Consider the following 23,829-nt stretch of genomic DNA (forward strand, 5'->3'; position numbering starts at 1 on the left):
GGCGACCGTTTGCTGGTTGATCTTGCTGGCTGCTTCCATTCATGTTTCGTGTGCAATGCTATTTATATAAAGCACGGATGGCAAGCGATGGAATAAAATCGTGTGGTGCAGATGAAACCGGCTTGCTGCGGGCACATCTTCTGCAGTCGTCGGCCGCTGTGCCGTTCTTCGCACAACAGCACACGGCACACGAGGATGCAACAGGGGGACGATAGGAATAGAATCGCGCAACAAAACTGCCAGCCGTGGAACTGGTTTTCTGGACGCGTACGAAAACAAAACGGCAAGAAACCACCCGCCCCGGCCGGCCGCAACCGTCGGAGCATGACTGCGGGCGCGCATATGACTTGGTCGGCGATGTTCTCTTTGGTTGCACGGCGCTGTAATGCCGCCGCAAACGCTTATGAAGGTGCTGATGTGCAGAACGGAACGAACGGACCAACGCTCGGTCCAGTGCCATCGAAACTGGCATGGTGTAGCTACCACGTGCGAGGTCGATGGCACGTACCCGGCAAGTTGTGCCGGTACCGGGTGAGTGTTTTTAGGGGCAGCTAGAGCAGACCCAGCTACTAGCCTAAGCTTATTACGCCGTTGTTGACAGATCGTATAACCGCAACACGTTGACTTTTATCACCTGGCACAAGATTATTCGGCTTGTTTTCCGCTCACTTACAGCTCAACGCTTCTTCTCTTCCAATTTTAAAGTTGGCTAAACATATTCTCTTATTGCTTTTTTTTTCAGGTCGCATCGGTTCCACACCGGACAAGGGCGTCCCCGATATGACCTGCATATCGGACATTGACGAGAATGGCATCAACCGCAACCTGAAAGTGCGCTACGAGCGGGACCAAATTTATGTATCCTTTTACAAACCAAAAAAACGACTGTACCTCATCTGTCATATCTAATCCCGTCCGATTCGCGTGCTGCTATTTCAACTTTTAATCATCCTCTTTCCAGCCGTTTTCTATTCTTTTGAGGGATTGAAAAAAAACCAGAGCTCCATTACAGAAGGAGAGGGTATCTCCTGAGGGAAATAGTCATAAAACCGTTTCGTCGGTGGTGAAGTAATTCGTCAAACTTCTTACAAGCGCCTCATGCCTTTACACCACCACCGTTTTAGGACGGAATGGCCCCTCCCGAAGCATGGAGCATAGATGTTGTTTTCTCCCATAAAAATGATCCCAAAATGATGCCACGGTGGTTTATAATTTGAAAACAAATACGAGCGCATCTAATTGTTTTCGGTGTGTGTGCGGTGTTGTGTTTCGGGTATGCTCAACCCACCGAACCCACGGTGGATGCGGTTGCTCTTTGCGGTGGTGTAATAAACATAAAACACATTTTACGCATCTTTGGCTACGGTTTCGGAACGGAGGCTTGCTGGTGTTTCCGACTGTTACATGATACGCAGCTGAATGTTGTGCTTCTGGCAGGGCAGTGCTGTGGCTGGTGGTATGTAAAATGAACTTCACCCAACAGAAGAAACTATTCTTTTGCCTTTCTTTCCCATTACCAACCTGCTTGACGGCCAAACGGACAGGAATGCACTCAGGTGAGGGAAACGAATCTGCGATACGATGACCAACCATTTTTTCTCGATGAATCATCGCAGTGGAATTTACAAAACCCATCACCAGTTACACTTTTATTGACAATAGTTTACTCCGAAATCAATAAACTGGGCAAGAAGCTCCCCAAAGATCTTTTCGATGGCTGGGTTCGAAAGCTCTCACACGCTCGTCGTCACACGAGTTTGCTTTGCTGTTTCCAACTCCATAATGCGCAAACGCGACCAATCCGGGTCGTCCATCAGCCATTGATTGTGCACCTTGCGATCGTGTTAAAAGATCCCAGCATCACGACGACCCTCGGCCGATGACTCATCATGCCCCGCATGCCGTGAATCAGCAGATCGGCAAACGGGTTTAAGGAGCGCGGTTTCGATACCGTTAAAAGCCTGACAGATATGCGGTGGAAATTCCGCTGCACCACGTGGGGATGATAAGGCGCCCTACCTAAGGTGGGTAGTGTTTTGATCTTGAGAAATGGTTGACTCATCGTACCCCGATAGTGCGGTTTGTCCCAATCCATTATAAAGTAGTGGCATTTTTTTCTTGGTGTGTGGGAGAGAGATCTTTGCCGGCTGGTTGATGAACTTTTGTACCACCCCGCAACATAACTAAAAGCACGTGCCCTGCATTTTACACTGATACGAACCCAGTAAAAAAGCCTACCAAAACGAGAGCACAACGCTAAACAATCAAAAACGGGTGGTGGGGGATTGAAATTCATAAGTCAAATAAAACACCACCAACGCCAATCCAGTTGGAAGCCCGCGGGCTATGCGGTCGAAGGGGTTTACTGTTTTGATGCCCACGCGACACTAATTTACGCCCCAAACTTTGAATCCAGCATTAATTGGTAGCGGCCTAAACTAACCCTCATCCCCACACCCCCCCTTGTACGCCCACACGCGGCCTCTACACGTTCCGGTTCGTGTGACAGCGCGGAAGATATGTGTGCCCGCATTCCTTTTGCCGATCGGACGACGGAACAGAAATGCATAAACAATGTTGTTAAGTGCACCCCGCGTTTGATGTTGCATTTGTTTTTTTTTATGGAGTGTGCATGTGTCAATTAAAGAGCCATTTTAAGTTACTATTTAAAGGCTGGTTATGTAGATTAACTATAGGAAATGTTAACAAAGTACGGGTGCTTGTAACATAGGGGTTTGCATTCGATTGGTTTCAACTAGCAAATAAAGCAGATAACAAGATAAACGAGTTTAAGCCATCTGCACCAGATGATATCATAATTGTACAGATATGTGAGATTTTGCACTTGAATAAGCATTTATGAGGATAAGTAGTGTTTTAAATTGAAAATTGATTGCTTCTGTTAAATTTTGTCCGATCCGTGATCAAATCATAGTTTATGACATCGGAACCAGATGATATCGTAATTATTCAGAAATGTGAGATTTTGCATTTGAAAATAAGTATTGATAAGTAGGATAAGTAGTGTTTTAAATTGTAAATTGATTGCTTTCCTTAAATTTTGTCCGCTCCGAGACTAAATCATTGTTTATGACATCGAAACCAGATGATATCACATCTTTGGCACAATTTATTGCAAAACATCGTTTGTGTACGGTTTTTTTTTTTGTCATATTAAGCATAAACGAAGTCATTGGTGGCTTGGAGTAATTTAAATAGCACATATTTTGGGTTATGTTAAGGTGTGCTACTTACAGCTATCGAAAGACGAATCCGGACAGAGAGAAAATTTTGACTGCGTTTCGATAACGATAATACATAATTAGAAATCATATGCCATATTTGTATGCCATGAATATAGTTGTTTACTTTTAAACATTTTCAGTAATAATTTAAATTAAACTTTAATATTTTGACCTGTCCAAACTTGTGTTTGAAGCACTGATTTGGACGCTTTATTTGGATGAAGTGCAGATTGTTGTGACGATTCTATCTCGCCTGTTTCAACTGCTCTTAAATTAGATAAGTTTACTGCATCATGGAAGATATGCGGACACGTGTCATGTCTTTTATGCTACTTAAGATACGGATCCATACCACGAAGGCACGAAAGAATGTGAACCTACGAATACTCTTCACCCCGTATTTCCCCTGCACAAGATCGATTTCGTTGTTTCAAAACCCAAAGTGACAAATTAGTTCCCCCCGACAATTGCGCCCCCTTTCGTCTCTGTTTGTCTGCTGCATAATGCTTCTGGTTTATGTTACACGTGCTTTGTAAATGGCGTACCAGAAAACGAAATCGGTATTTAATTTTTGGGACTATTCCGTCCAAAAAGAAGCAACAAAAGAGGAAATCCTCACCATCAAACTGGGAATGTTTTGGGACGAACTTCTTTTTCAGCTTTCTTTTTCGTCTTTGATGCAGCTTAACGTGACACAGAGATTTTCCTTAACCAAAAGATTCTTCCCGTCCCGCTTCACCACTGCAGACGTACACCGGATCGATACTGATCGCCGTCAACCCGTACAAAGAGATCGAATGCTACACTCAGGTAAGTGCACTACAGATTTCATCCATCCGTCCAAAGGGCCGAAAAAGGCTTTGTTGCGTCCTGGTCCAACAAATTCCCCCACGGGAAAGCACGGTACCACCCGGTACGCCGAGGTGGTGAACCATTAAACCGAAGTGATTTATACATCGGTGGCAATAAATTTGCTTCCCCAGCTAGCTGCAACGGTCGTTTGATGTGCAGCGAGTGTGGCGAAGCGAGCCAGCGTTCTCGACGGCGAAGATCATGATGGAAAATGGCTTACGCGCTGGTGTGTCGGGTTGTCATTCCCAACGGCAGCTCCCGATGCACCGTTCTGGGATTATGTAACAGCATGCTGATGCAGTTTTTTCACTCTCCCGACGAGAGCAATGCAACGTAAAGTTGTGTAGCGCGAAGAAGCATAAACGGCGTCACTGAAACCGTTTCATCGAGTGCAACGATCAACGATCATAAACGATGATTGTTATGAGCGTGACGGAGACACGGAGTTGCTCTTGTTTTTTTTTTTATTATTACCGTTCCATTTCATTCGCTTGGGCCTCGTGCATCGCCGGAAAGCGTGCGGACACGATATAAAGAACTTATCCGAACGAAGTACAAATTTAGAAGCCGCGCCGCGAAAACGCCGTCTCCGGCGTTGGAATTTGTAGCATAATGTTTACGACACACAGGCAGACACGGCGAGTGAATTTGTCGTCCGTGTGTGCTATGTCCGCTCTTGGCTTCTTTGTTTTCGTTTCTCCTGTCCAGCGGAGGTCGATAAATTCATCAACCTCTGCGAAAGGTCTTTGAACCGATCCCGACCTTCTGACCGTTGCAGCGAACTCTGGAATCGTGGGTAAAACGTGACCGTGCTGCGTGAGACCTGAGAACCGGGGGGGAAAAAAACCTTACATCCGATGACATTTCTGAACTGTCATCCCCGAAAACAATCCCAAATATGTTTCATCTTAACAGCGCCAGTTTCGTGGAAGCGCGAAACATTTACGCTCACAATAAGCAATTATTACACGGGAACGCTTATGTCATAATTGTTTGTCCGGCAAACATACGCCCTCACATTCCCTCAGTGTCAAAAAAAAAAGGTTGAGTTTTACTGGAGGAAAAGAAAACAAAGAGCCGAACCAGTAATAAAATAACCGACACTTTACAGGAACGTCGTAATCTCCTATTACGCTACTTCCCGTATCTAAGTCATCCTTAAGCGGTTGCGGCGGAGTTAAGTCCATCATTCAATTTTTATGATCTTCAATCGGCCACTGTGCTGGGAAAATGAGTGGCGGCGGTCGGACGGGTTTAGACCGTACCCGAAAACGATTAAGACACTACTGGTTCACAAATCTTCCCCAAATGCTCCGGAAAACTAACCCGCGGCCGGCTTGGCTGGCATGCTTTAGTTGCGCTTCATTGGACGATGCAGCTGCAACCGGGGAGCAACAGCACCATCTGCGTTTGATGTTCTACAAAGATTTCGTAATGAAGGCTTAGACACACACACACACACACACATACACGGATTTGGGAGGGTAGGGGCACAGTTTATGCAACCTTTTTCCTTCTTTCCTCCGGTCCAAACCCCAACCGGAGAGGGGGGAAAACTCCATTAATATACGCCTACATAAACATAACGACGCGCTGCTCCGCTTTTAGACCACGAGGAACTCGGTGCGCATTGCCGTTTTGTTCCCTCGCCGTATTAAAGCCTAGATTTTCACTTTTACCCTCCCAAAAATTGCTGGGGAGCCTGCCCTGCTTCACCGCAGCGAGTTCCTCCCCATTGCCCAGTGGGGGGAATATGAAGAGATTAATCGGTATACTTTTCCACGGGTTGTTCGACACATCTTCACCCCGGTGCAGTCCCCATATTTTCGGGATTTGGTTTGCCTTCACGGATGTTCCAGTGGTGGTTTTTCTTCTTTTATTTTGTGGATAATTTTCAACCCAATGCTAGATAGTGTGCGAACCACCCTCCCCCCCGGTCGAAAAACCAACGCTTTCGGTGGCCTCTGCCAAGCATCTGTTTCGGTGTGACCCAGATTCGACGCGGGTCTTTTTTTCCCAGTTTGTGTGTGTTGATATTGGCCTTTTTTGGCCGGCCCGGGGCCAGAAAGTGGAAATAACGCGAGTAGCCATCGTCATAGTTCATCGTCGTGTACTCTTTTTTCTCCACCACCGAATGTCCGGCGAGGGTTGCGGGATGAGGCCGTAGAGGGACGAATTCATGGACTATCTGGTGCATGAACTGAAGCTGGCTGTGTGTGCTTCCTCTTGGAAAGAAAAGTGCATACGCACCGAGTTACGAAAGAGGAACCGGACGGAAGAGGGCGAGATGGGGCGAGTACTCCGGGAATCTTCACCTGCCCACGGTTTGGTGACCATTGGGAAGAAGGATGCTTACGTGTAAGTAATGCCCCCCCCCCCTCCCTGGAAAGTAACTGTGGCAGTGTGAAAAGCGCGAAGTGCCCGGCATCAGTAATTACGTAAAATAAATTTGTTTTCCATCGAGCATCTCGCTCGATCTCTCCCGATCATGAAGTAGCGCACAACCTCCATCCTCTCCCGAACATCACCAGGGGGTGGTTGGGATTTGGGAGTCGGAAGTTCCACCAGCACCCAACAATCCGATTCCAGCCTGGCTCGCAATTCAATCGATCGACTACGATGACGACGACGACGACCAAAACGCCGCTACCAAACGTCAGCCTGTGTGTGTGTGTGGATCGTCGGGTTTCTTCTACCGGGCTCGTGTATGCTCCGTTCGCTCGTGGTAACATCATTCCGCCGCGGAATAATATGCTATCGCGCATAATTGAGGCAAACAGGCAACGCTTTCGTGCACCTCAAAATCCGGGGCCAACTTCAGTGCACCGTTATCGGTACGAAGCTGACTTACCTCATTACCGTAGTTATCGATGATTATGATCCCCGCTTTCGTGGCCGAGGGGCGGAAAATGTGGAGCTACACTATTTGCACGGATAGAAACCGGAATTGTGATGATGCGCACCTGATTGGGGCAGGGTGAAATTTTGGCACGGTTTTTTTTTTTTTGTTTGCTTTGTTGGTAGCTTTATCTGCTGGTTTGTTTTTGCAAAATCACGTACAATAAACACACGGACACAGATCAGCCGAGTGGTGTAAATGAGGCGGTAACTGTGGTCACCTGCACCCCAGTCAGGGGGGAAGGCGGATGTTTTACGGATGTGGGAGATCCAGCTTTTGGGTTTATTTTTTCGGGGCAGACGGATCGAGATGATGCGGATTAAACTTTCCATTTCGTCTGGTTTTACTTTCTATCGAATTGTACCACCCCATAAGTAAAGGTGTGTCTGTATGCCGAAGACCTCGGAAAAAGATCTGGAACGGTTTCTATTGCTTTGGACACCAGTTCCTGGAGGAGGCACGTCACTTATCCGGTTCTCAACTCGTTATGCTGATGTGACTCCACATTTCAATGGCTTGTTGTGGCTGTGGTAGGATGCGAAGTTAAAAGAGTTTCTAAATTTCTACAAAAAACGTCAACGCCCATGGAGGTTCTCTGCTCGGACTTTACATATTACGATGGGAAATATCCTTCGATGGGATGTAATTGGGCTTTTCCTACCAAACGTCTCGAAGATCGCTAGTGATCGCAGGTAAGCATGATCACCGTTCTTTACCCGTGGGGTAATTATACACGTTTCTAAACACACCGTTTTCCCACGGACATACGAGATTAGACAAGATCACTTCACTTACCAGCCGTAGACGACAAACGGTAGACTCCATCATTGCCGCGTTGCTGGTAGCACACGTTCGCCGCGAACAGCCTTTAATTACCGAACCGGATAAGAATGCCCCCGGGGGAAAACGGGCAAATAAATCGACCGTTGGCAAAGGGCCACCGTACGTGACAGAATTTCCCACGCCATCGATAAACATGCATCGCGGTTGGCGGTTTGCATGTAAAGCGCCGGGATGCAATTACCTTGCATGATTGACACATGGGTTTTAGACGCGAGGCATTAGCAGCTTTGGACGAGTTCTATCGGCACCACAGGAAGTTTGGTTTTAGCACAAAATCAAACACCGGCCAGCTTGTATATCTTATGCCTGTAACATAATTCCACATCTACCTCTACCTATTCCCACAGTAACTTGAAAGGATCTTTCCATGGACTCGGTAAATCTATTTTTCTAATTACATTATGCTACAAACCGTGTGGACTACAAACCCCATTGGTAGAAACACCAAGTATGGTAAATGTACGCATTAAACTTGTGAAATACACTGGAGATCTGGGTATCATTTATATTGGACAACAGTGACATGTTCTCTGTTGAGTAAATCTCGCCTTAGACCCACAAATACGACGTGACATGTTATTTCCACTTCTCTTATCTGTCTGACTGTCTCACCAAGTATAGAGTTTTGAGAAGGACATAGTCATTTTGTTAAGATACTTCTTGAAGTATCGGTCCAACAACTGAGTTGTTAATCAAACTCATACCTAAGGTACCTAAGGTACTGGAACAACTGTTGACTTGTATAATCTCAGCTTCAGAAAAGGGTATTCTGTATTCAAGAGCCTCAGCCTTAGTCCAATCTAAGGTCCTATATCAGAGAAATCCTTCTGCGAATAGTAGGTGAGCATTGGAGCACTGGATTATTGTTCTCCATAATCTCAGATTTCTTCGTCGCACCAGATATTCTGTATGTAGAAACTGTGTGGCGCTATTCTCAGTACATGCCAAGATCTGATTTGATTCCATAATAACCCGTTGGGTCGCTATTATGGACATTCACATTGGCTATTGTGTCATATGCGGTATTAAAATCGATGAAGAAACGATGTATTTGGAGTAGGTGTTCCATCAGATTCGATAGAATTTGTCTTATGATGACAATCTGAATATTTTGATTTGACTGTGGACACTGTAGATCATTGCCGTGGCTAATAAAAGATCAACGCTGGGGTGTCACATAAGTAGTTGAGTTCGTGGGGAATCATTAGTAGTTGATGAAATAGTTAATGTTCTGCAAGGAATCCAAACTTTGAGATTGAGATTATCTGCTGTGATCTTACCAACGTAGAAAAAAAAAAGATCTTTGCTTGAAATCGTTCAAATTGAAACTATAAAAACATAATTCTTAGCACAGATGTACTTCGTACCATCAAATCATTATGTACCGGCAATTAGTAACACTGTCCTCAAACTCCAACATATCGTGTGCCGCATGATTTACACTATTACGTGCGTTATGATTACAATTACCCCATTGTGACACCGAGGGGTGGTTATTATGGTGGCGCTAATTGTGCCGACGACTGTCGATTGAAGACTAAATTGCTAAAATCATATGCTCAATAAAGCTTTATTGTTGTTACCCGGCGGATAAGCGCGCACCCCCTCACATGCGATCACGATGGCCCTAAAACCTTACGCATAAGGCAATCGTATTGGCCAGTGCTTCCGTTTCATTGAGTGATCAGCCTACTCGCCTATTGTCCATCGCATGGTAAAATCGGTGTCGTCATACAGTCGATAGCGGTGTGTCCAAAATGTAACAGGTATGGTCTTCGGTAGTCTCTTGTGACGACAGTCACGTAGGGTGGAGATTCTTTCCGTTCCTAGCGACGACTTGTGTCTCCAGTACCGCGACATAACCGGCATGCACAATGAGATCAGCAGTAGAATTTCTCGCGCCCCGTTGGCTGGCCTGACGTAGGGCGAGTGTCTAAGTCTTTGTTTTTGGTCACTCCCTCATTCACACACCGGAAGCATTCCTTCATATAATATTTATATTGTTCTATCTGGAATAAAGTTCTTGTCTTATTATTTCGTTAAAAAAAAACTCCCTTAAATAGAGTAGTTCGATGTTTCGCCACCCAATCCAATCCAGTAAACGACACATTACGTCTTCATTTCCGTAACTCGTTTCGCAACTTCCAGCCGTAAATCTTTTCAACGCCTCACCGTCAATCCTTTATGACCGGAAGTTTATTGCAAAAAAAAAATGACCAATTGAAAACCCCAACAACATCAACAGGGCGCGAACAACTTAAAGCAAAAATAAGAAGGTGCCGAATAAAAACCGGCAGCAGCCAAACTACAGTGGACCTTCGGATGCAGTGCAGCGTTGCGATTGTTTGATTGATTAATTGGCTCACTTAGGAAAGTGCCATTTTTCTTGCAGCATAAAACTGTGGCGCGTCCACCCACAAGCCACCCACCGTTCGGTGTGTGCTGGTTTCAGGGACACAAACGAGCCCAGCTTCACATCGCGCACTTTTGTTTCGTTTGCTTCTCTGCCCGAAAGCGGACAGAGAAGAAAAAGTTAATTGATTACAATCAGCTAGTTATTAAAGTGGGCTTTTTATTGGTGCATTGAGTTCACAAATTTTATCGATACACACACCTTGGGATTTGCTGGCCATTTCTCGGTGCAAGATCGCGGCTCTACTGTTTCAGGGCTGAAATGGAAAAGCTCCCGGCGGTTGGATGATTCGCTTATCGGCCGAATCCCTACTCACCCTCGGGTGTGCCGAAGATCTATCGACGATCGAGTCGTAGCTGGTGCGTTAGTAAGAGTAGGTTTGCTGCAATCTCATCCAATCAATCTCTCAGCAACATCCAAACCGGTCGCTTTTGCTTTAAAATTTGCAAACGCAACCCCCGAAAGGTACTGAGGCGTTCCCTCTTTTTTCTTCGAGGCCCCGGAATGGGGGTACCGTAACACTTTTTCCCTTCGCATCGTCACTGCGCTCCGTGCCAAATGAAACAAAATTATCATTGCGAGATATTCATTTGCCATGATAACATCATGCTCGAGATTGTTTGCTTCACGCCACGCGAGAATGGCGAGTGAAATCGTGTGTTTTTGTATTGTGCCAACGCATCGCTAAGAGTGGTGTAAGGGGTTGCGTTTTGGACGCCAAGAACTTAAGCCTGGCTTAATGATGTCCGGTTGAGTCACAATTCTATCCTCCAGTGTTTTTGATCGTTTTTTTCTCGGTGTCTTAAGCTCGGAAGTGATGGGCATTGTTTTGGATTCCGCAGCTCATCGCAAACATTCTCAAGAGGAAGCTAAAAAGGGAAAGAATAGGGAGAATAAAAGCTCGCAACATATGTCATACCCAGCAAAGGGGAAATCTTGTCCGTAAGACGTCTCTGACCGTAGTGAGTGTCTTAAACTTCCCGAGGCGTCCTCCTTCGCATGCTAATTGTGGGAAAAATTAGGCTGTAGGATCAACGATGCGTAGCATACGTTTCGTGCATTCGCAGGGAAAACCCATTCCCTTCTCCTCTCCATCTGTTTCCCAGGTGTGTGTGGGTGTGTGTGTGGTTTTGTCTACAGTTGAAAGATTTTTATGGCCAGCGTCGTTTTGGCGCTTTTGAAGCAAAGCAAAGCGCACCGAAAGTGAGCGGGCTGGAAAGGCTGTTTATTTGAATAATGATCATTGCTTTTAAGATGTTGCTTTGAATTTTAAATTATTTATTTCATCGTTTTATGATAACAACTATATCCGTCTGGATGCACTGCAAGGAAATAAAAGTGTGGAAAATGTGTTTGTACAAATGGAAAACAAATGTAAAGCAGATATTAAAAAGCAAAACTGAATTAGTGAGTGATGGCCAGTTTGTATAATCAATTTCATTTTAAACTCACTGGATCGTGTTGAAAATGGGTGCGTTGGAAAAATAATTGCAAAGAAAACTTCATTAGAATTTGCCGTTTTCTTTACTTTTCGATAACTAAATAGCATAAATGTCAAAACAAAAACGGAAATTGCACGAAAAAGCTCACATCAACCTGCACTAAGTGCAACAAATTGAGGTCAAACATGTCTGCCCGTCATATTCTATCGCCGTCTTAACCGCCTCCAACATGCGTCCAAACGTTGGTAATATGCTAAGGCCCCCACTTGCCGCACAGCCGGCAGCACTTCCGGGCGGTAAATGAGATTTCTTCCTTTCCATTCGAAGCGTTGCGCAACTTCGACAAGGTGGCAAACTTCGTCCCCTCCCTTACGAATGTAGGTCATTGCATTAATACTGTACATACTCGTTACCTCGTTGACCTACTGTCCACCACGGAGGGAAGCGTGCGAGTATGACGAGTGAAAGATTTGTCACAAAGATGGCTGTCAGCAGCGTGCGTGTAATTGCAGCTTTGTCAGATGTTAACACTAATGAGTTTCGTTTTTCTCTCCTTCCGATAGGAATACGTTGCCAAATACGATGGCCAGAAGCTGGGCCTGCTGGAACCGCACGTGTTCGCGATGGCGGAAGCCGCCTATCGGAACATACGCGACAACAACACGAACCAATCGTGTGTCATATCCGGCGAATCGGGTGCCGGCAAGACGGAAACGACCAAATTCATCCTGCAGTACCTGTGCTCGGTCACGTGCGACGTATCGACCTGGGTGCAGCAACAGATCCTGGAAGCGAACACCATCCTGGAAGCGTTCGGCAATGCGAAAACCATCCGCAACGACAACAGCTCCCGGTTCGGCAAGTTCATGCAGGTGTGCTTCGACTCGAAATGGTGCATCAAGGGTTGCATCATACAGGACTATCTGCTCGAGCAGTCGCGCATCACCTTCCAGAGCCCGGGCGAACGGAACTATCACGTGCTGTACCAGCTGGTCGCGGAGGGCACAACGAACAAAGAGCTGGCGGCGGCACTCCATCTCCGGGATGCGTCGTTCTATCGATATCTGAACTCGTCCGGTGGGACCGGCGATGCCGGCACCGACCAATCCGCGCTCGAGATTGTCACCGAATCGAAACGGTTTGAAGCGTTGCGGTTGGCGTTCAACGTGCTGCAGATCTCCCAGCCACTGATCGACGGTATATTCCGTGTGCTGAGTGCCATAATGTGGTTGGGCAATCTGAACTTTGCCGACGTCGACGGGGAGCGGTGCGAGTTGGCACCGGAGGATGACGAGATAGTGAAGATCGTCGCACAGCTGCTGGGATTGCAGGAAGCCGACCTGGTGCAGGTGTTGCTGAAGCGGCAGATCAATGTGCGCGGCAACATTACCGAGATACCGCTCAAGCTGCAGGAGGCGGGCGAAAATCGGCACGCGATGGCGAAGGCCCTCTACTCCCGCACCTTCGCCTGGTTAATCAGCCATATCAACACGTGCATCAACCCGGGCCAGGATGCGTCCCGGTTTTTGGGCGTGTTGGACATCTTCGGGTTTGAGAACTTCAACACCAACTCGTTCGAGCAGCTGTGCATCAACTACACGAACGAGAAGCTGCACAAATTCTTCAACCACTACGTGTTTGCGCTGGAACAAGAGATTGTACGTATAGACAACCGCGTGTTGTAGTTTACGGTCCAGCAGGCACGGACCTGCGTTCTTAAGTAGCGGCGAGCGTATGTTATTTCTCTCTTCCCATCTCTTCTTTTTTCGTTCCAGTATCGCCAAGAGGAGATTCGGTTCTCCCACATCCAGTTCACCGATAACACGCAATGTCTAGAGCTGATCGAGAAGCCGCCACGCTGCATACTCAAGCTGCTGACAGAACAGTGCCATATGCCAAAGGGGTCAGACACTGCGTATCTCACCAATCTGCACAGCGAGTTCGAGTCGAACGGTAGCTACGTGAAGGGACAGGATCGACGCCACTGGGAGTCGGAGTTTGGCATTCGTCATTACGCGGGATGCGTCAGTTACACCGTCAAGGGATTCGTCGATAAAAACCGTGACGTGCAGCAGGACGTCCTGTTCGATCACATGAGTCGGAGCATGAATACGTTCGTGCAGGAGATCGCCTCCTTCCAGGATCTGCTTTCGATACAGCACGTCCAATCGGCATCGTCTGCGACGAGCACGGTATCGCGTGGAACTTCCAAGGGAAAGCTAACCGTCAGCGATACCTTCCGGCAGCAGCTGCAAGCACTGGTGGACGTTCTGCAGAGCACTAACCCCTGGTACGTGCGCTGCATTAAGCCAAACTCCGACAAACTGCCGAACGACTACGACGATCAGCTCGTGCTGGATCAGCTGCGTTATCTCGGCATGCTGGACATCATTCGTATACGGCGTGAAGGCTTCCCGGTACATCTGACGTTCGATGATTTCGTGCAAAAGTACCAATGTTTGACGAAGCGGTTCCGCAACATGTCCAGCCAGGATCAAGCGTTGGCCGTTGTACGCGAGCTGAACGTTCCGCCAACCGAGTGGCAGATGGGGCGCACCAAGGTGTTCCTGCGCAGTGTCGTCCACGAACCGCTCGAGGATGCCCGGAAGCAGGTGATCAACTCGAAGGCACTGGTCATACAGCGAAATTGGAAGCGGTACAGCCAGCAGCGCCAGTACAGGCGGGTTCGTACGGCCGCACTGAAGATACAGCACGCGTACAAGGGCTGGAAGCTGCGAATCGAGTTCCTGAAGAAGCGTCGCGCTGCCATCGTCATCCAGAGCCATCTGCGGGGTGTGTTTGCGCGCGAAGTCGCGACGGCACTGCGCGAAATGCGCCGGGTTGACGAGGAGATGCGCAAACGGGAACGGCTGGAAGCGGAACGTCGGGAACGGGAAGCGGCCCAGGCGGAAGCGGATCGGAAGGCGCTGGAGGAAAGCGAAAGGTCTGTTCTTGGGCTTGGTTGGGCTTGGTTCCAATTTCGCGATTCAACAGTAGTAGTGGTAGTAGTAGTAGTAATCGGGTATTTTGCTGTGATCGTGTAGTTTGGTACATCAAGGATCTTTTCTTTTTCTTTTGGGTTTTTGATTGTTTTGGACGTGGAGCGTAACCATCGATTGAAATGGAAGCATATTTTTGTACGGTTCTTTCGTCTATCTCTGCATAACCTTTAGCATATTAGCATACTCCATTCTATTTCTCTCTTTCTATCTTTACAATATCCCATTTTTGTCCCATTTGCAACCATCTTTCAGCTTTGCAAACCTTACCTTGGTGATACTTTTAATTTCCCTTTCGATTGTTACAACCGCTGTAATGGGTTAGTGGTAGTCTAACGGGCTGCCGGAACATCCGTATGCTGCCTGCATTTTTCTCGCTTACCATTTTGTCGAACCTCCCGCATTAATGTTCCATCGTTTATCCTCACTAACCTCCCCGAACTGAAACGAGCTCGCAAACAAAACCGACCAACAAAACCCCCTGTTTTGATTTTCGTACATTGTATAAGCATGCTAATATGTAGTACCGGATATGGGCACGGAAACGGGTGAGTGGGCCGTACCGCGGCCCTTTAACATGTAGTGTCTTGTAATGTTCTGTTGTATTCGTCGTACGCTTTGCGCTCTCTGTGTGTCCGTCTGTGTACGTACGCTTGCTAGAGTTAGCGACACCAAATGACTAGTGGCTAGTGTAGTGCACGTCCACCCAATAGTTTGTAGTGCTGTACCACCGTCCCTAACATTGCCGTGCCGGAAACTAATGCACTACCACTCTTCCCCGCAGGGTTGCGAAAGAAGAAATTCTTGCTTTGTCGCAAATGGCCGAGCAGATAAACTCGAAACTGCACTCACAACAGCATGCCGCAAACAATAACAGCCGCCTAGCGCAAGGCTCACTGCAGCAGAACGGACCGGCCGGGTGTGATAGTAAGGGGTCCGGGTCCCTGCAGCCGGGCGGTGCCAAGGGTGCCGGTTCCGCCAGCCTGCAGAGCAACGATTCGGTTGATCTGGACAATTTGTTTGCCTTCCTCAGCGAGGTACAGCCGAACGCGAACTCGAACGCCATCATCGACGAGATCGGCGAGAAGATGGACAATCTGGTGGAAGATCTCGACGTGGAGCTGGAATCGGTCATACAGCAGGAGATTGAAGGGTTGACGAGCGAACGCAACAATAATGTTGCGGCTGCATCCACGCTGAAGGGTGGTCCATTAGTGAATGGCACCAACAATGCAATTGGCAGCAGCAACAACAATAACAATACGATTAATAACAATAAGCCGACCACACCGAAACCGATGGGCGGGTAAGAACAATTGCCGTTTATCTTTTGTGAAGAGTCGTATGAATCATCAATGTTGAGTCATTTGTACCATGAATCGCATCTTTAAAGATTGATTAATCTATGCGGAGTCGACTCCTCTTTGATGAAGAATGATCTCTCAAGAGTATTAACATTCTCCCTTTCTCTCTCAAGGATCTCTCAGGAGCAAAGCTACTCTTACTTGCGACTTTTCAAAGTTTAATGAATCTCTAAAGAGTCGACTCTTCAAGGATGCTTAAAGACCCTGAAGATTTAAAAAATGCTGAAGATTCATGAATTTCTCAAGAGCAAAATTATCATGAATATAAAATTACTTGTTTCTATGGTACTTAACGACTATATTTCGATGTTTGATGAAACTCTAGTTATAGTCATTTTAATCTTGATTCCAGTCAACTCTCTAAAGATTCATTTTATGAAGACTCGTGAAGCTTCATAAAAGCGACTCAGCGTCATTCATTCGATTCGAATAATCATAAAAAATCATGAATCACTTCTTTCACAAGATCAATCCAAAACGAATCCTTTTGGAGCTTTATGGAACATTAATAAGAAAAAACTTTACTTCCTTTTCGACACAGGATTCCATCGCTGCCAGAACCGACAATGCCACCACCGCCGCCACCGATCGAAAACAACAACCATACACTGCCGGCCGCCCAGCCACACCATCCCGCAACACTGCATCATATCCGGCGCCACGAGGAACCAATCTATGAGGCCGTTATACACCTGAAGGAGCTTCCACCACCACCACTAGATGCGCACGAAAAGGTGCCACCGATTCCGCAACATCAACCATCGCCGATTCCGGTCGCTCCATCGCAGCATCATCCAACGGTCGCGCCTCCACCACCGGTACATGCCCATCAGCAACCGGTACCGCCGCCCCATGCCCACCAGGCCCCAATGCATCATCCTCCGCCCCAACCGAGTGCGACCCATCCAATCCAATCGGATGCGCCACCACAGCCACCGCCCCACGCACATGCCGCACCTAGTCACGCGTACGTTCACCTCGAGAACGGAACCGCTGGCCACAAGCTACGCCCGAAGAGTCCGGCCGTCATACGATCGGCCAGTCCGATCCAGCGAACCGGCCCGAACGGACCGATGAGCCCGTCCTCGCCCAAGCACAGCCGGCCCAGCTCGCGAGCCTCCTCAACGGGTGGTGGCCATCCGTTCGCGGAACGGGAACAGCGTCGCAAGTATCGCGTGGAGAAGAAGCTCCAGGAAATGCAGCAAATGGATATAACCGAGCGCGAGAAGGAACTCCTGCGGGATGACGTGTACTACGATATTCTCGAGTTTGCCGAAAGCTTCTACAACACGCACGAACGATCGCCGGAAGGTACGATCATGGCGACACTAACACGCAAAGGCCGCAAATCCGTCGACATGGTGCCGAAGTACGAGATGATAACGTACTACCGCGGTACGACCATCCCGTCTTCCCACATACACATGTACGATCCGGAAAACGTGACGATTGCGTGTAACATTTTCCGCGACCTGTGCAAGTACATCCGCGGCGAGCTGAACAGCGAGCGGGAACTGCAGGTGATCCAGTTCATCATCGGGCAGGGCATTGAGCGGGAAGAACTGCGGGACGAAATCTTCGTGCAGTGTATGCGGCAGGCCACAAACAACCCGAGCGTCGACTGGACCGACCGCGTCTGGTTGCTGCTGTGTCTTACGATCGTCGCCTTCCAGCCGAGCAAATTGCTCTTCCGGTACTTCGTAAGCTTCCTGAAGAAGAATCTCGAATCGCTCGAAGGCAAACTGCGCCAGTACGTGCAGTGGTGTTTGGATAATTGTAAAAACACCAAGGTTCGCTGTCGCCAGTATCCACCGTCGAGCGTGGAAGTTGCGGTAAGTGAGAAGGAACACCTTCTATCAGTTGAACAATTTCGTCTAAATGGCTATGTTTTTTTTTCACCCGTAGGCAATGCGACGGCTCGGTACGATTGTGTGCCGGTTCTTTTTCCTCGATGGACGCACCAAAGCGATCGATGTTCATCCGACCGATACGGCAAGCGATGCCGTGGCCAAGCTGGCGGAAAAGCTTGGACTGTGCAATATCGAGGGCTGGGCGATCTATCAATCGCGCCCGGACGGTGAGGAGCACGTCAAGTCGCACGACTATCTGTACGACATTATAGCCGCCTGGGAAGCGTAAGTAGTTCTTCGATTCAGGGTGTTTGATTTACGCGTGCTGTGTGACCTTGGGGAACGGATATTGGAATTCAGTTCAGGCGGGACAGCTTCACATCTTAACCTTACTGACTGACTAAAACCGTGGACGGCAGATCTATAGACTCCCATAGGTACAACTAACAATGCGCGACAACGGATGTAAACGGCAAGTACAGCAGAAAACTGAGTGGTGTGTTGACTTTAAATTAACAAAGCGTGATTGTCTGGCGGTATTGGACACAATAAGTGACATTTGACAGTTTAAGGCCAGTTCAAGCTGTGATATAGTTATGTATTGTCTTGTTTTATAGTGATTCTGTTAATACAAATAATGTGTCGAGAGGCGTTTTGGTAAATTTTATTCAGGTTCATGAATCTGGATTCATTAAAATTAAAGGAATTAAAGGATTGGATGACAATGACCTCCAAGGAGCTTGTTCTCTATGGAAACCACTTCCCTCTCCGTCTTTAATTCTTGATTTGAATGATTTCTCGCTAAAGATTCATATTAATGACTTTTCTCAAAAGCTTCATTAAGCACTACACTAATTTGATGTTTCGGATAATGAAACTGAGGACGAAAAAGATTCTTTCGAAGTCCAATGACGATGTGCTGGAATTTCTTTGCACAATTTGATGTAAATATTCATCTAGAAGAGTTGTTGTTCCAGGAGGTAATATTTTGAAGGAACTATCATTATCATGACTATCATTATCATCATCATCATCAACATCATCTTTATAACTCAAAATCATGTGATTCCCGTGTGTGTGTGTTAGTGTGGCGTGCAGTATTAATGGTAATATACACTAGAATGGAACAAGGTTGTGTACATAGCCACCAAAGCCCACCCGAACCATTTCTAGACAACGCGAACCAATAATGTACCATGGACTGCTTCTTCTTCTTCACTCTTCCCGGCTATATCCGATGCGGCAACAAACGTTTGCCACCGACTGCACGTGTCCTCGAATGAATAAAACACGCACAAACGAACATGAATGCTTCAGTGGACGAGACCGTGACTGTCGTCTGACGAACATAGTGAAAAAAGTCAACCGACGGGCGTACCGGATCGTACTGTATCTGAAACTGCCCGAGGAACTGATGAGCACAAAACTGCCCAAGTACTACACCACCTGACGCAAACCAACCACGTGACGCTGGGAAATTGACAGAACAATTTTAATCGTACGACATTGTGTCCACGAACCACCACCCGCGCGGTAAAACTGAACGCGGACGGTTGCCGTCTTCTGTAGGGACACAAAAGCACAGTGCACCTGCTCAGTGGGGGAACAGTTTGTTTCTGAATCTGGGTTTTCGTTTCTTTTCCCTTCTCTTTCCGCGCTCCGGTGACTCGCGAATTCGACAGCAAGCAGACGAAGATCCACGCGTCCAGCTCCACGCTGCGCAAGAACGCAACCACGCTGGGTTCGGGCGAGAATCGGTTCGTGTTCAAGAAGCGTTTGTTTAAGAGTACGCGGGAACTCTCGCAGGATCCGGTGGAGGTGAACATGCTGTACGCACAGGCCGTGTACAGCGTAGTGAAGGTAAGCATACACCGCAATACACCCTGCAAGATGGTTAACCTCAGGCTAATGATGGATTCTTGATTTCTCTACTTCAGTGCGATGATTTCCCGGTCTCGGAGAAGGTTGCACTGCAGCTGGCCGGCTTACAGGCCCAGGTTGCGCTCGGCGATCCGTCGAACCAACCGAAACCGGAGTACTATTCGGACGTGCCGAGCTATCTGCCGGAGCGCATCTCGAAAACCCGTGAGGAACAGTTCTGGGTGCCGATACTGGCCCAAGCTCATCGACAGTACGGTTCAGGACGCACGGAGCTAACGGCGAAGGTGCTGTACCTGTCGTGTGTCATGCAGTACCCACTGTACGGCACGACGATGTTCGCCGTGTCCTACCGTGGCTATTGGAGCTATGGCAACAGTCTGATACTCGGCGTTAACTGCGAGGGTATCATACTGATCAAGCCGGACGACAAGTTCGTCCTGTACGAGTTCCGCTACGCCGAGGTGGAATCGATCATGCTCGATCCGAGCGACAGCTTCATCACGATCAGTCTGAACCGGCACACGAGCACCAGCACCGACCAGCAACGGTGCTTCGTGTTTGAGACGGCCCAGAAGAACGAAATCGGTTCGCTGATCGTGTCGTACTATCCGGCCCTTTCGAACTGGATCACGGAGAACGAGGTACCGCCGAAGAAGAGCAAAGGCATCACCAACGAGGATCGCGTCCGGCTGCACCACAATTTGGTCGTCTGCCGGCGACACCTGGTCGATGCGGAGATACTGCGCAAACCGCAGGACCCTAGCGGTGGCTTCCTGCGCAACACGTTGCGCCGACTGTCGAAACATCGGCTGGAGAAGTTGCGCGCCGAACATGGCAGCCCGGTGCACGATCATGGCGAAACGTACAAAGGTTTCCCGCACGCTTACTGGGCATTCAGCCGACAGGCGTTGCCCCAAAGCCTTAGCAAGCTGCCCGATCAGGAGGAGCAGGCTATGTTGCAGGTGTTCAATTCGATTCTAACCTACGCCGGTCTCGGGCAAAATGGTAAGCGTAACGGTAGACCCATCACTCCAACATCGCCTTAAAACGTATGCTAACGATTCCACTTCTATCATTCCCTTTCCCGCCTTCCATCTCCCGTACGTGTCGGGGCCGTCCAGGCGAAACAGTTCAGCGCGCAGAGGACGAACACATTACGCTCATACAGTCGATCATGGATCGTTGCATGCGCAAGGAGTCGCTGCTGAACGAACTGTATCTGCAGCTGATCAAGCAAACGACCGACCATCCCGATCCTAACTCACGCGTAAATCTGCGCCACTGGGCGCTACTATCACTCGCCTGTAGCGTCATACTGCCACCCCAGAAGGTGGTGCGCAAGTATCTGCTAGGACATCTGAAACGTTGCGCTAGCGATTTCATCACCGAGGAGGGCAAGTATGCACGCTTTGCGGAGAAATGTTTCTTCAAAACGCAGGGCACCCGGCGCCGCCAGTGGCCACCGTCGCGGGAGGAAATCATCTGCACCATCAACCGGCGACCGATCTACGCGCGGTTCCACTTTATGGACGGACAGTATCATTCGGTCGAGTTCCACCCAAGCTCGACTTCTCGAGAGGTGATGGAAATCGTGAAGAAGAAGATCGGACTTCAGGAAAATGCACTCGGTAAGTGGGATGTGGGAAGTTGTGTGCGAGTGAAGATGTGTGGGTTTTGTGTGACGGCTTATGGAAAGCATAATTTCCCAAAGCGAACAAACGGTCTAAGTACACTTATCTGTGGATGTTAAAAAGCTTCTAGAAGACACTTGCATGTCTACGATAATATTTATTGCTCTAAAGTTTGATTTATTTTAGAAGAGTTATTAGTCCAGTAACACATTAATTCAAATTTTCTGTTCAAAAAGCAATTTTCATTCAGAATTGATTGTAATCAATGAACAAAAAAAACCCTAAACTTTGGAGCAAGTTTTGATAAGTGCTTTTGGGGCGATCCGGTGCTGTATTGGTAGCGGCGCCGGTTTTCACGCGACAGGTCCGGTCCAAAATCCGGACCAGTAAAATCCCTCATATGCACGACTGACTATCCCGCTTACGGGTAAATAAAGTCAAAGAAAGCCATAAATCCTTTACACTAGCAGACCTAGACCTTTTGAGGTTGTGGTGTCGATAAATAAGAGAGCTTAACACTAGCAGACACTTAACGAATCGATAGAACTCCTCAAGTAATTAAATTACTCTGTACAACTAATCCGTAGCATTTAAATCAGCTTACAAGCAACACTCGTAAGCCCTTAAACAGCACTTAAACAGCGTTAGCGTTAGCTCACCACGCAAGAAAACATTCTAGTTTGCTTTTAGCAAGCCATCTCTTAACGTCGTTTAATACCAGATTTCATAGAGAAAACTCGTTTTGCTCCCCTCAAAAGTTGTTAAGTTCAATCGCGTGCACTTGTATTATATTAAAAAGCTATGGAGCTCCTTCAAGTATAGGTGTTCCTTCTTAAAAAGCTTTTAAGCTTCCAATTTTTTTTTAAGTTTCCAAAGTTTTTGCTTAAAGAGTCATTATGGCAAACATTTAGAAGGAGAATCTCTCTAGAATAACGATGTTGGGAATTCTACTCCTAAAGATGCTACTAAGAATAAATTCTGCAACATGTCTGCTAGTGTTGATCACTTACATTTTACGATACTAAACGAACACAAATCTTTCGGGAGTTACCCGCAGTACATACATCTAACCGCATTACTAACTGACGTGCCGGTTTCGCTTGTGCACTAATCGCTCATTTCCATGTGTTCCATGTGTGTGTGTGTGTGGGGGGGGGCTGTTCGTTGGGCTCTGTGCTGGTACAGGGTACGCTATCTACGAAGTGCTGGGAGCATCGGAACGGAGCTTACTGCCGGACGAAAAGGTTGCTGACGTCATGTCGAAATGGGAAAAGTATCGCACCGCGGCCGCCCAGGCGGTGCAGCAAAATCAAAGCTCCAACTTACCGCCCGCCTGCCGCCGGCAGCATCATCTGTTTCTGTTCAAGAAGCATCTGTTCTGCGATCAGTACATGAACCTGGACGATCCCGTCGAAAAGGAATTGCTCTATCACCAGGTGCTACACGGTTTGCGTACCGAACGTTTTCCCATCACCGAAATGGAGGCTGTAAGTGTTTGTTTTCTTGCGTTGTGTAATGATGTTCTCTCACTGGAGTCCTCGGAAATTGACCGATTCTTCTCCTTGCGATAGATTATGTTAACTGCTCTACAAGGACAACTTGAGCTGGGTGACAGTTCGGACATTGTGCAGGATTATCGGCCCATTGCTGCCCACTGTCTGCCACCCCGCTTCGTACCGAACATCCCGCGCGACAGTGTGGCCATGCATCATCAGAGTTTGCGCGGCACGACACCGGCAGAGGCGAAGAAATCCTTCTTGAATCTCATCCAAAGCTGGCCCCTCCATAAGGCCACCATCTTCGACGTGATGCAATCGTTCACCTCCAACTGGCCACGGATGCTCTGGCTGGCGGTGGACCAGAAGGGATTGCACCTGCTCGAACACCGGTCACGCAACACGCTCTGCACGTACGACTATCAGTCGATACTGTCGTTCTCACCCAACATGAACTGTCTCATGATCATCACCGGTTCGGATAAGAAGCAGTCGAAGGTTATCCTTACCACGGCACAGGTTTGTCATGACATGGTGTACCCATGACACGAATATTCGTAATGATATCTCTCTATTCCTCAGGCCTTCCAAATTGCAAACCTTATACGCGAATACATGGAAGTGCTTCAGCGGCAGCAGCAAACGCACGTGGATGACACGCAGAAGGAAAATCAATCGTCCGGTGCTAACCAACCGCCACCTGCCCCACAAGTGCCACCGCACAACCAACCCCTTCCGCCACCCCATCAGCATCTTCCGGTTCAGCAGCAAGGTGTTGGAGGTGCTGTCGGGACCGGGACGGATCTACGTAAGGGTGGTCAACGACCACCATCGATGCTGTTGCGTCAGTCCAGTGCCGCACTGGTGGCACCACAGCCCAGCTAAATCACCCCGACTGACGTGCCCGGATCCAC

General features: G+C 47.9%; 1 protein-coding gene across 1 annotated transcript; it reads left to right on the forward strand.

Moving 5' to 3' along the window:
* Window positions 1-324: 324 nt before the first annotated feature.
* LOC128709868 (unconventional myosin heavy chain 6) lies at window positions 325-23,800 on the forward strand. Its single transcript, XM_053804903.1, has 14 exons — window positions 325-531; window positions 676-858; window positions 3,993-4,055; window positions 12,258-13,352; window positions 13,470-14,638; window positions 15,478-15,999; window positions 16,599-17,889; window positions 17,963-18,192; window positions 19,590-19,767; window positions 19,845-20,793; window positions 20,910-21,416; window positions 22,605-22,906; window positions 22,991-23,434; window positions 23,498-23,800. Exons 1-14 carry the CDS (start codon window positions 325-327, stop codon window positions 23,798-23,800), a joined length of 7,443 nt encoding a protein of 2,480 aa, XP_053660878.1.
* Window positions 23,801-23,829: the final 29 nt, after the last annotated feature.

Source organism: Anopheles marshallii, chromosome 2 (assembly GCF_943734725.1).
Source record: "Anopheles marshallii chromosome 2, idAnoMarsDA_429_01, whole genome shotgun sequence".
Lineage (NCBI taxonomy): Eukaryota > Metazoa > Arthropoda > Insecta > Diptera > Culicidae > Anopheles > Anopheles marshallii.

What these genes read in the sequence shown, in the direction of transcription:
- LOC128709868 (XM_053804903.1), top strand. Translation starts at nt 325, where the DNA reads ATGACTGCGGGCGCGCATATGACTTGGTCGGCGATGTTCTCTTTGGTT. An exon ending in CGTCGAGCGTGGAAGTTGCG is followed by an intron (nt 17,890 to 17,962) that starts GTAAGTGAGAAG and finishes TTTCACCCGTAG; the next exon opens with GCAATGCGACGGCTCGGTAC. An exon ending in CCGTGTACAGCGTAGTGAAG is followed by an intron (nt 19,768 to 19,844) that starts GTAAGCATACAC and finishes TCTCTACTTCAG; the next exon opens with TGCGATGATTTCCCGGTCTC.